Here is a 12,109-nt window from a genome sequence, read left to right as displayed (position 1 = left end):
GCCCTGTGCTCCTGCATCCCCTCCTAAGCCCCAACTCTGTCCTGGGGGAACCTAGGGGCAGAGCGGGTGCAGAGGCCACCGGTCCTCTCCTCCTCTGTCAGGCCCTCTCCACGCCTTGGCTGCAGGAGCCAGGCCTCTGCTCACCTGTAGATCTTGCGGTAGGAGAGGTCACACCAGTAGATGCGATTGGTGGCAACTTCAACATCCAGCGCCACGACGTTCTTGAGCATGGGGATGAGCCGTGAGTAGTCCCGCTTTACCAGGTCTATCCTCCGCACTTCGTGCCGGTTGGTGAAGATCAGGGATGGGCTTCTGCCAGCTGCCATGCAGGGGGGTTGAGAGGGAAAGAGTCAGCGCAACAGGTGGGGGGCGTCTAGAGACCAAGGCTCTGCCACTGGTTTGCTGGGGGACACCTCATCTCCTGTAAAAAGTGGTGGCAACTCCTACCTCACAAGTTAGAGAAATAAGTGAGATAACGGGTACAAAAGCCATAAGATGCAAAGCACCACACATAACAAGAGGGATTTTTTTTTTATTAGACATAAACTCCCCCAAATCTGAGATGACTCCATTTCCTCTGGCCTGTATGGGAGGTTTTCTGCAGTAACTCCAGCTCCCTGTCCAGCCTCATCACTCACCCCCCTAACACCTTGGTCCCAGCCACCAGGCTATCTGTCATCATCTCCCCACGGCAGAGCTTTGCTGCCTCAGGGCCTTTGCTCAAGCTGTCCTTCTACCTACAGTGCATTTTTCCCCAACAGCTGCCTCCTCTTCTGCTTGGGCCCCACTGCAACATTCAAGAAGGGGCAACATGAATGTTACAAATGAGTTACAAAGATGACTGAGGCTGCAGGATGGAGCACAGACCTCAGGGCTGGTGGTGAGGCTCAAGGGAGGAGATTCAAGGAGGTCATTGTGAGTCTTCAATTTACACAGAGTGTGTTTGGGGACACAGCAAGAGATGAATCTGCAGATGCCAGCAGGGACCCAATCACAAAGGATCCTGTGATCTGGATATGCACTTTATTCTGAGCCAGTAGCTGGGGCAGGATGTGTATAATATGATACAGATCATTCACATGCAAAGGGACAACACACAACTGGTGTATATATAAACTCATTTTCAGACTTAGGATTAGATTTCAGGAAGAACATCAAAGGTTTAACACTCCTGGCAACTCCATGGGGAAGATCACTGTCCCCCAGGCCTAGGAGGGTCTAGAACTTGGCACAGGCCGCCGCTCCTCCAGCCTGTTTTCAGATATAACGGGCCACTCTCAGGTATCTGCAGTCTCTGAGCAGAAACACCTATCTCTGGAGCTGCCTGGGCCTTCTCCCAGTCTTGTTTTCCAGCTGACACTTCTGCAGGGCCCCTGGTCCCTGTCACTGCACATCTCTGCCAGGGTAATGTGCTCCTTGGGGGTTGGGAGGGACCAGCACAGAGCCATGTGGGGCCTGGGGCTGAGGGTGTGACCTGTGTGTAGTGATAGAGATCATTTCAAAGCAGGGTGGGGGTGGCAGGGAGGGTATGGGACACAGAGCATGGAAAAATACAGCTCCATGTGCAAGGAGAAAGGAGAAAAGCTGGGTTCAAGGCCAACTCTCCCACTGACAATCTGTGATCTCCTTGCCTGGAAAGTGAAAGTCGCTCAGTCGTGTCTGACTCTTTGCGACCCCATGGACTATACAACCTATGGAATTCTCCAGGCCAGAATACTGGAGTGGGTAGCCTTTCCCTTCTCCAGGGGATCTTCCCAACCCAGGGATCGAACCCAGGTCTCCCGCATTGCGGGAGGATTCTTTACCAGCTGAGCCACAAGGGATTTCCTCGCCTGGAAATGAGAGCAAAGACACCTTATCTTCCTGAGGGCAGGAGCTGGGTTAAAGGGTATCTTGAACTGATTTTTACTGAGAGTTGTGACTGTGACAGGTGCCCTGTTTGTTTACGACTGGAGTTTTGGTGGAACTGCACTCTAGATATTGATATGTGGGGGTTGTATATATATGGGCCATTGTGTGTTGTCTCCACTGCAAGTATACAGTCTATGTTACACGTCACACCTGTCCTAGGTGGGGGAAGGAACTGGTAGCAAGCTACATGTGATGTGCTAATGTATATTCTGTACATTGGACAGTTTGGGTGCTAAGTGTTTCGGGTTTACCGGCTCTATGTCAATTATTGTAGCTGCTGTATTGTTATAGCCTACAGAGTGGGTATTTGTGCATCTGAATTCCAGGTTCATATATCCAACAGCCTACACAATACTTCCACTGAGATGTCTAAACAGTTTTGTTAAATTTAACATGTCCAAATTAATCCAATATTCTCCCAAACCTTCTTTTACCATTTTTCCCAATGCCTTAAATAGCAATCCCATTTTTTCGTTTGGTTAAAAACCTCATGGTCATCTTTGACTCCTTTTTTCAGTTTCACATCCTACATTCAATTCATAAGAAAATCCTGTTGCTTCAAAATAAATCCTGACCTTGAAAATATATTCACATTGTCTACTTTTCATTTTCTCCATGCAACACCCTGGTTTAATCCACCATCACCTCTCTCCGGGCTGACTGCAATGACCTCTGCAGCAGTTACCCAGCTTCCTCCCCTGTCCCTGACGGTCTATTCTCAACACAGCGGCTAGAGGGAGCTGGTTAAAATGGAAGGCACCCTGTCTCTTTACTCTGAACCCACCAAAGCTTCTTTCCCCCGGACTGATGGTGAGAGTCAGCCCTTATAATAGTCAAGATGGCCTTTATGATCTGCCCCAAGTCACCTTGTGGGCTTCATCTCCTCCTATTCTCTTTGCTCCAGCTGCACCGGCTTCCTCTTTGTTATCTCAACACAGCAGGCATGCTGCTATTTTTGGTTCCTGCAGGTCATGCATGGCTCACTCCTCCTCCTTCAGGTCTTTATGCAAATGTCATCTTCTCAGTGAGGGCTGACCGCTCTCATTTAAAATCGTAAGCCATTGCCCCCTTGGACTTCTCTACTTTATATTTCTCCTGAACCCTAATTACTGTCTGCCATGCACTGAATCTTAGTTTTTTGATTTCCTGTTTCACCTACTAGAGTGTAAATCCTATAAGGACAGAGATTTGAATCTGTTTTGCTTACTGTTGAGTCTCTAGTGCCTACCACAATGTTAGGTGTTCAGTGTAAACAAATGAATAAAGCGAATTCCATCGGCTGACCTGATGATCACCGTCAGGTCTGCACGCAGCTCTTTGTGTGGGCTGCCTATGCCACTTGTGGCCAGCATGGTCCAGCTTATATCTGCCATGTGAGTGCAGTCTCTGGGTGGCTCTATGCATGGTCAGTGTTGTGTGCACGGTTGCACTGTGTGTGTGCTATATATTGCAACTTCCTATCTGAGTGTGTGAGGGGGTATGTGTGCACACCTACTCCTCGCATTAAGCACGCTGCTTCCTGGACTTGCTCAGAGCTGCTCCCCTGCCCCCACCTTGTAGTGTCCATACTGACCAACGGCCTTGCAGTTCTTGGTCAGTGTGTCCATCTCGTAGCCAGGGTGGCACTCGCATTTAAAGTAGCCCTTGTAATTGACACAGATCTGGCTGCAGGCATCTGGGTCCTCGCACTCATCGATGTCTGTGGGGAGGAGCAGAGGTCAGAACCAGCAGGAGGAACTGCCTCTGCTTGAGGGGCTGGGGTGGGGGTGCTCACCACCACAGGTCTTCTGGTCCAGGAGCTGGTAGCCCGCAGGGCACGTGCACTCAAAGCCAATCTTAAGGTCAGTGCAGATGTGGGAACAGCCGCCATTGTTGTGCAGACACTCGTTCAGGCCTAGAGAGGGACATGGGCTCCTGAGGGTCCAGGAATTGAGACTGGGGTGGGGGCGGGACATGGATGGGCCTGGAGTTGAAGCAGAGATTCAGGGCAGCCTCAGCCTCCCTCAGAGCCTCATCGAGCCACAGCCTCGTCAGCCAGGTGACTGGGCAAGAGGAGGCTCAGAGAGGGTCCTTGCTTAAGGCCAGACACACAGACAGGACAGGGTGGAACCAGAACTCGGGTCCTTTGCCTCCCAGGCCAGGACTCTGTCCATCACCAGCCTGGAGGCAGCCAGGCTGCCTAAGGTCTTTCCTTTCACAAACACGTTTCTTACATCTCCTTCCTCATGACCTCAGTAAGCATGTGCCATGTCCAACCATCAAGTACCTTAAGAATCCCCTGTGAAATGCCCTTGCTTAACCACCTCCAGTCTCGGGAAGCCCACTTCCCCCTGAGACAGCTGGTGCCATGCAGGGTTGGCCAGAGTCCAATGGCTCCCTCAGAATTTCCTTAAAGCACTGATTCCTGGTCCCCTGGCTTTCAGGTGTCTTTCTCTGGATGCACTCTTTCTGTCCATGTCCCTCTCTGGACGGGGCCCAGAGCTAGTCTACCACCCAGAGGGGTCTGAACTACTACAAGGGCTGCCCTCTACTGAGCCTGTGGTTATTTAAGACTGCCAGGCCTCTATCTCCATGGCACTGTTGCTAAGTCAGTTCTCTCCCACTGTGAACTATGGTGGACTTTTTCCCCACTCCTCTCCTCTCAGCCCCTGTCCCTATTCCTACACTTGGTCACAAGTCTGGTCCCAAGATTACCGACTGCTGCAAGGGATGAAGGGATCTGGTTCCCCCATCCTCCACTCCCTCACCACGTCTGGCAGGGTCCTAGTGGAGGTCAGAGAGGCCAGGACCAAGGCTCACCAAGTTCTCACAGCATCTTCTGGGCTTTAGAATCACAGAAGGTTAACTCTTCAAGCCAGGGGAAGGTGCCGTGCCACCCTCTGCCCATTAGACCCCTGCCCCGCCACTCCAGCCAAGCCAAGCAGAGCTGTGCCGAGCCAGCCAGGGCCATGCACACAGCCGGTCTGAGCTTCCCACCCCAGGCCATGCATAGCTGTGGGTGCCCCCCCGCCAAGCCTGAGCCATGCTGGGGGAATATTCCCCTTTACCCCTGGGCCGCCTCCTGTTTCTCTGGGACGTTGGCAGAACTGAAAGAACAAGACCATGGCAACCCCATGACTGGCGGGCTGGGGATGACTCGGCCAGGCCCAACACTGGGAAGCCCCAGCACCTCGGGGTGGGCTGAGCCACAGTAGCTCTGGGGTGGTCTCTGGAGGGCATCACCTTCGGGTCTTCCCATCACTCCCAGCCCTCCCTGACCTCTCCCACAGCACACTGCATACTGCTCCCTCAGCACCATCCGTTCACTTGTTCACCTGCTCACTCATGGCCTCAGTCACCATCACTCACTTCCTCCCCCTCCTTCTGCAGGAGTGGCAGTTCAACCACCGTATTTACTGAGCACTGGGTGGAGCAGGAGGTGCCAGATGGCTCTGATGGGGAAGGGGAGAGTGCCACGTGACTTAGGCTTCCATGAAAGACGAAGGCGCAGAGTCCTCCAGGGTTGAGGTGAGTCAGGGTCAGAGAACAGGTAGAGGGTCCCTCAGCCCTGGAGAGTCAGCATGGAGGCAGAAGAGGGGAGTCTGGGCCTTCCCAGTTTGATCTACCCTGGAGGTGAGTCTGCTGGGGCCTGTAGCAGAGGGAGGGAGGGAAAGTGGTCCAGAGAGGCCTGAGGAGCATTTGGGGTCCCCACGGAAGGAAGGGGCAGTGCCCCCAGCACTAGTGCCCACCTGCATGCACACATCTACATGCTCACACACCAGCTCACATGCACAGGCACATTCACACAGACATGGCAGCCACACAGAGACACACGATGCAACTCCCTTGCCTTCCTCCGAGAAGGAGTCATGGATACAGACACTGGTCTCTCACCAGCACAGAGACACAAACACATGCGTACATACGTCTCTTTGGAGTGTCATGCAAAAGACAAGAGAGAAGAGAGTTCAGCAGGTTAGTAGTCTCCGGTAGGGCGCCTAGGCTCAGATGTTCCTGCCGCCCTATCCTCTTTTCCATAACTTCCTTCTTCTGGGACTTTTCAGGGCAGAGCCTGGGGGGAGTCTGTCACCTGCAAGCTCAGACGAAGGCCGAGTGACCTTCTCCCAGCTTCTCTTCCTTCCTGAAATCAATTTCTTAATCTTCAAAAGGGGAAAAAGTGTTTTGTTTCAGGAAGCTCAAGGGAATGATCTGCTCTGAAGGCCCAGGAGGTGCTGGGTGGAAACAGGCCTGCCAGGAAGGTAGGGGAGGGAGGGTCTGGCCTAGGCTCTGTCCGCTCAGGGGTTCTCTGTCCAAGCCACTGACCTCAGAAATGAACCTTCCTAGAGCCCGCCCTGGGTTTCCCACAAGCTCTTGGTGATGTCCGCCCACCTGCAGTCCAGACTCTCCCACTCCTTTTAGCTTGGAACCCGGCCTGACAGCTCTGGCCGTCAGGGCAACTGCCTCCTTGCATTCGTTGCTTGTGTCCAGCCTGTGAGTCTGGTCTCCCAGAAAGTTCCTCAGGGCACAGGACGGTGCCACCCTCTGCTGCTGGGTCTGCCCTATCCTTACCCAGGCCTGGCCTGAGCCCAGTGACCTTCATCTGGACCTCGTCTGGCCACCCGCTGGCTGTTCCCCGCCTCTTACAAGGCAGGGTCCCCTGCTGGGGGGCTGGAAGGCCTCAGAGGCCAGGGCCCTGGCTAGGACAGCAGGGCAGAAACAATGAGAAAGACAGAAAGTTCCCGAGTGAGCACACACTCAGAGGTCTGAATCTGAAACAACTGAAGAGAGGCTGTGTTTACGAGAGGAAGCACAATTTCTGAGCATTCGGAAAGGAAAGGCCCTTAGATTAGCAGAAACACAGAACAAGAGGCCCCAAAGGCAAAGAGCCCCTTCTGAGACCACGGGACAGCACACAGGTCCAGAGAGAGGGTCAGAACAGCACATGTGCAGAGGGGTGGGTGAGGGCTGTGGCCTGAGGGCCGGGAGGGGGTGTGACGGGGCGGGGGTTAGTCCAGCAGCCGGACAGAGACAGGTACTGTACCACACTCTTTCAGAGGCTCATCCGACCAGTCCCGGCAGTCCCTCTGAGCATCACACACTTTCCTGCCGTCCACGCACTCGCCACTCTTACACTGAAATCTGCGGGGACCCTCACATGTTGACTCTGTCGGGCCGGACAAGAGAGTGGACAGCACCTGTGAGACCTTAGGTAGGGAGGATTGGGGTGGGCTGGGCCCATGGGAGTTGAGGAGAGCTCCAGACTCAGCCCCCACCAGCCTCCAGATGGTGGCCCAGGATTGACAGCTGAATACAGGGTTGGTGGGAGCTCTGTTCATAGAAGGACAGGACCTCAGGGATAACCAGGATCATGGAGGTGGGCAGGGTGTGGGGGTCTACATCTGAACTACCAGCATTAGGGACCTTGGAGGGAAATGCAGCCCCTCTACAGACACCCTGGGGGCTGCAGGGACCATCTCCTGAGGGGGCCTGTGCTCCAGGGGTCCTAAACTGGGGAGGCGACCTCACCGCCCAATCCTTGATCCATTTCTCCAGATGACCAGGGGTTCAGGGTCCCTACTCCTGCAGGGTGATGACAGAGAGCCACCTGAGAATTAAGGGGGCTCCCTGGGGAGCAGGACTCTGCCTCTGCCCGGTCCGGGAACCAGTTAGTGACCCTGCTTGTGGGTGCAGATGTAGACAAAGGGTGGGGGCTGGATCTCCTGCAGTGCCTTCACATCCCTTCCCCCAGGCCTCTTTCAGCTTTTGCAAAGTCCTTAAGGCTCCACGTCTAGTGCCATGCGGACCCGCACAGAGGGGGTCTGGGTGGTTTAGGGGCAAGTAATACTCTGGGGGAAGAGGCATCATAAGGACCAAGGGGTGGTGTCTCCTAACTCCACTCTCTCCAGGGAGCCAGGGGAAAGCTCAGGGGGTGCTGTCCCTTTGCCACTGACCACACTCACCCTGCAGGCAGCCAGTTTCGTCACTCCCATCTGGACAGTCCTGCTCCTGGTTACAGCGCTTGATGGCAGGCACACAAGTCCCATCCCCACATTGGAACTCGTCTCCACGGCAGGTGCCCAGCGCTGCCAGGGGAGGGTAAGCGGAGAGGGTCAGTGCCCTCAGGTGCTGGGACAGCTCTCCTCCCCCACCTCCAGCCCCACCTCCACTCCACGTCCACCCCCAGCAAGAAGAGAACCAGTGGCTGAGCTTGGGAGTCTTCGGAGGACACCTGGCCAAGGCACAAGATGGGGAGACTGAAGCTCAGAGAGGGGGAAGGCCTCACCCAGGGTCACACAGCACTCTGGCACGCAAAGCCAGGACTAAAACTCAGGTCTCCTGTTTCCCTCTCTACCGTCTCTCCCCAGGGCCACCCCTCTGGAACAGGCACCTAAACGTCTTTGGAATCTCAGTGCTCGTTACTTAATGACCCCACCCTTTCAGCCAACCCTTCCTCAGTGCGCAGGATGTAGGGGTGGGGGGGGGGGGCACAGATTACTAAGAGCCTCCCCTTCCTCTAAGAGCTCAAGGGTGCAGAGCAGGGCTGAAGGGCAAAGGAGATCATTGTGTGGATGTGTTGTAAGACAAGGTGGCCAGGAACCTGCAGGAGCTCAGGGGAACCCAGCCCAGCAGGGCCCATCAGAGGAATCTGGGAGAAGCCTTGAAGGATGAGCAGGCCCAGGAGGTAGGGAAGGGTCGGGTTGGGGCTCTTCTTTAGTGTACCAAGGTCTCTGGCATTGGAACCGGTGGGTGACTGCTTGGGCCAGGGAAGGCAGGGGTGGGAGGTATGACAGGGGCAGGGGTGCATCCTGGAGGGTCACAGGTGCCTGTGAAGACCCTGAGCTCCACAGCTTAGCAGCCATGTGACCACACACACTTCACGTTTCCCCAGTTCTGTCGCGCCCGTTAAACCAAGACTAGGGTCGGGGTAGGGCGAGAAGAGGCGGCCCCCTCCGCGGACGGCGGCGCACCCGCGGCCCTGGGCGATATGGGGGTGGGCGGGGGCTTACGGCAGTCGGCCTCGTCCGACTTGTCCTTGCAGTCGCGGTCACCGTCGCAGCGCCAGCCCAGGTGCACGCACTCGCCGCTGCGGCAGGCGAACTGGGCGGCGGCGGCGCAGGCGGCGGGCGCGGGCGTGGCCCGGGGGCCCGCGCGGCCGCACAGCTCGGCCGCCTCGTCCGAGCGGTCCTCGCAGTCGAACTGGCGGTCGCAGACCCAGCGCTCTGGGATGCAGGCGCCGCTGTCGCCGCTGCAGCGGAACTCGCGGGGCCCGCAGGCCGGGTCGGCGCAGCCGCGCTCGTCGCTGCCGTCGCCGCAGTCGTCGTCGCCGTCGCACACGAACACGGCGGCCAGGCACGAGCGGTTGCTGCACTGGAACTCGTGCGGGGCGCACACTGCGCGGGACAGAGAGCCGGTCGGCCCGCCGGACCCTATCCCCGGCGCCCCGGGCCCGCCGGTCCCGCTCCGGGGGCCCTGATCCTCACCCACCGGCCTGAATGAGCCCTGCTGGGGGCCCCAAATGTGGACGGCAAAGGGGGCCTCCAGTCGGGGTCCAACTAGGGTCATGCTGAACGACCCGGTGCAGCAGGCTGTCCTGCCTAGCCTCACTGGGAGCGGGAATTCCTGTCCTGCTGCCTGCAGGATGGTGGGACTGAGTCTCTAAAGCTGCAGAGTGTAACCTGGCTTGAAGGCCTCTCCCGATGTTCCCAGGAAATGATATGTAGCATGACACCGACCCTTCCAGGAACAAGGCCTCGACCTACTTCCTTACAACACAGCTCAGGGCCCTCCCCGCTCCCTGGTTTGCTTGCACTATCCCCTCTAAGTCCCTTGGCCTGGCATCCAAGGCCACTGGCATGGAGCTACTGCTGTACCCCATCACCTCACTCCACTCACACCCTGCTTCACATCACACACTAGACCATTTGTACACTTTCCCACTTCCCCAGCCTTTGCCCAGGCTGTTTCATCTGCTGGGCGCCCATCTCTTGCCTACCACTGTCTCTCTTTATCACAGTGATGAGTTCAAATCCTTCAAGGGTCCAAATTCTACCTCTTTCATAACACACTCGTGTTCCCCTGCTCGGGAAGTCTCCACACACCTCCACTCTTCTTCCAGGTGCCCTGCACAGCCTGCTCAGGTGTCCGGGTCTCGTGTCCTTCTCTGTCTGCCCCATGACCACAAACTGCAAAGGGGTGGGCTCTGAGATCGACCCACTTTTTCCTGAAGGTCCAGCACAGAGCTCCCTGCAGTGAGTGCGTGTGGTGTAGATGGAGGCTGGACCAGCCTAGGTGTGAGGAATAATTTACGGATTCACAATCATTATGGGCACAGGTCACTGGCCCTGCCTAGGGCCCTGGGCTTCCCCTCCCTGGTGGGCTGCTCTGAGCTCAGAGGCTGGGAGAGCCTTAGAGACCAGTAGCCCCTCTACCAGTTTACAGATGGGGAAACTGAGGCCCAGGGAGAGGAGCAACATGCCCAGGGTCGCACAGTCAGTCCGCGGTGACGAGGGGTCCAGAACTCAAGTTTGGGGCTCTTACTTCCTACTCTGACTCCTCTGGGCTTTCCGGTTTTCTTCCCACCCTGGAGTTCAGGCTGTTTCTAGAGTAGCGACCTGGCTTCCTCCCTCCTTCATTCCTTATACAGAGGCCAAGAAGAGGCTGGAGCCCCAGGCCAGGCATGGATACAGAGGCTGCATATGTATGCATGCTAAGTCACTTCAGTCGTGTTCGACTCTTTGTGACCCAATAGACTGTAGCCCCCCAGGCTCCTGTGTCCATGGGATTCTCCAGGCAAGAATCCTGGAGTGGGTTGCCATGCCCTCCTTCTGGGGATCTTCCCCATTCAGGGATCAAACTCTCGTCTTTTATGTCTTCTGCATTGGCAGAAGCAACATGACTAGCGCCACCTGGGAAGCCCGGTAACTTGGTGGTGGCAGCACCCCATCTTTCCACGTGGGGGCGCCAAGAGTCTGTTTTTACTTTCTGTTGGAAAACTGTCCTTTTTCATTGTTAGTGAACATAAAATAGAAGGATGCCTTCAGTTTCACAATGTAGGCAGCTCATGTCATGTGTTGCTGATGGCTCTATCAAGTTTCTGACAGATGAATTTTTTCCCCTTCTGGGCTTTTGGGATGTTGGGGCCTTGGTAGGAAATGCACACCCTACTCTGTGATGTCTGCCCCTCAAGATTAAGCTGATGCCTAGATTAGCCCTCCTCCTCCCTGTCTGGACAGGGAAGAGGACTCACTACGATCAGAGTTCTAGGAGGAAGAGCTGCTTCATCGTGAGCTTGCTCCAAGGTTTCGAAGCTGACAGCACCTTTAAGATCTACATCATCAGGCCTGTGTTCAGGGACCCCTCCCAGCATTCATGAATGAAAGAAGCTTTGAGGAATGAGAGAAGGGAGAATTCTTTTTCCTTTGCCTTGGTAATTGGGAGCTGAAGCAGAGAAGCCCAATAGGACCTTTGAACATGACTATTTTCTATAATTAACAGGGAACAGCCCTGCCACAACATGCCATGCTGCTGCTGCTAAGTCGCTTCAGTCGTGTCTGACTCTGTGCGACCCCATGGACTGCAGCCCACCAGGCTTCTCCGTCCATGGGATTCTCCAGGCAAGAACACTGGATTGGGTTGCCATTTCCTTCTCCAATGCATGAAAGTGGAAAGTGAAAGTGAAGTCGCTCAGTCGTGTCTGACTCTTAGCGACCCCATGGACTGCAGCCTACCAGGCTCCTCCATACATGGGATTTTCCGGGCAACAGTACTGGAGTGGGGTGCCATTGCCTTCTGCCACAACATGCCATAGTTAGAGCTATTCCCACACCTGGAAATAGTGGCTGATAGCCTTGATGACTGCAGAAACATCTGATTTTCAGGAGGTATGGAGGGGAGAGGATTCTCACTGGCCAGTGAGGCCCCACAGAATTATCACAACTGCAGAAATGAGGCAGTGTACCACTGGGGCTTTGCAACTGCTGGTTCCAGCCAGGATCTGCCCCATACCCAGACACTTCCAGCTTCAGAGATATCCAAATTCCAGAGACTTACATTCTTAGAGTGCTGTGACCTAGAAGCCCTCAGAGGAGGCAGCACTTCCCCAGGGCCAGGAAGGATGGGTAAGATACAAAGACAGAAGCTGGCAGAGTGAGCAGGGTGGGAGACAGTGGTGGACAAGTCCTTGGCAAAAGCCCCCGAGCGATCGCCCGGATCTCTGCCC

The 12,109-nt window shown here is 55.5% G+C and overlaps 1 protein-coding gene and 1 long non-coding RNA gene across 13 annotated transcripts in view; one reads left to right on the top strand and one right to left on the bottom strand.

Annotated features, from left to right (window-relative positions):
- LRP8 (LDL receptor related protein 8) overlaps positions 1-12,109 on the bottom strand; it is an 80,101-nt gene that overhangs the window by 23,049 nt on the left and 44,943 nt on the right. For 3 of the 12 annotated variants that reach the window (XM_070786520.1, XM_070786516.1, XM_070786519.1), the window contains exons 5-11: positions 9,990-10,175; positions 8,898-9,281; positions 7,851-7,973; positions 6,932-7,054; positions 3,686-3,805; positions 3,485-3,610; positions 145-319 (exon numbers count right to left, since the gene is read on the bottom strand). In XM_070786520.1, coding sequence (XP_070642621.1) covers positions 145-319; positions 3,485-3,610; positions 3,686-3,805; positions 6,932-7,054; positions 7,851-7,973; positions 8,898-9,281; positions 9,990-10,175 — 1,237 coding nt within the window. Of the gene's footprint in view, positions 1-144; positions 320-3,484; positions 3,611-3,685; positions 3,806-4,958; positions 4,998-6,931; positions 7,055-7,850; positions 7,974-8,897; positions 9,282-9,989; positions 10,176-12,109 lie in introns of all 12 variants that reach the window. The other 9 variants (XM_019957436.2, XM_070786521.1, XM_019957438.2 and 6 more) reach the window with 6 other exon arrangements.
- On the top strand, positions 5,393-7,995 carry LOC139182236 (uncharacterized). Its single transcript, XR_011565880.1, has 3 exons — positions 5,393-5,523; positions 6,945-7,099; positions 7,858-7,995. It is a non-coding gene; the product is annotated as an uncharacterized lncRNA (long non-coding RNA).

Source organism: Bos indicus, chromosome 3 (assembly GCF_029378745.1).
Source record: "Bos indicus isolate NIAB-ARS_2022 breed Sahiwal x Tharparkar chromosome 3, NIAB-ARS_B.indTharparkar_mat_pri_1.0, whole genome shotgun sequence".
NCBI lineage: Eukaryota > Metazoa > Chordata > Mammalia > Artiodactyla > Bovidae > Bos > Bos indicus.
Note: the sequence above shows the minus strand (reverse complement) of the source record. Positions and strands in the feature narration are given on the sequence as shown.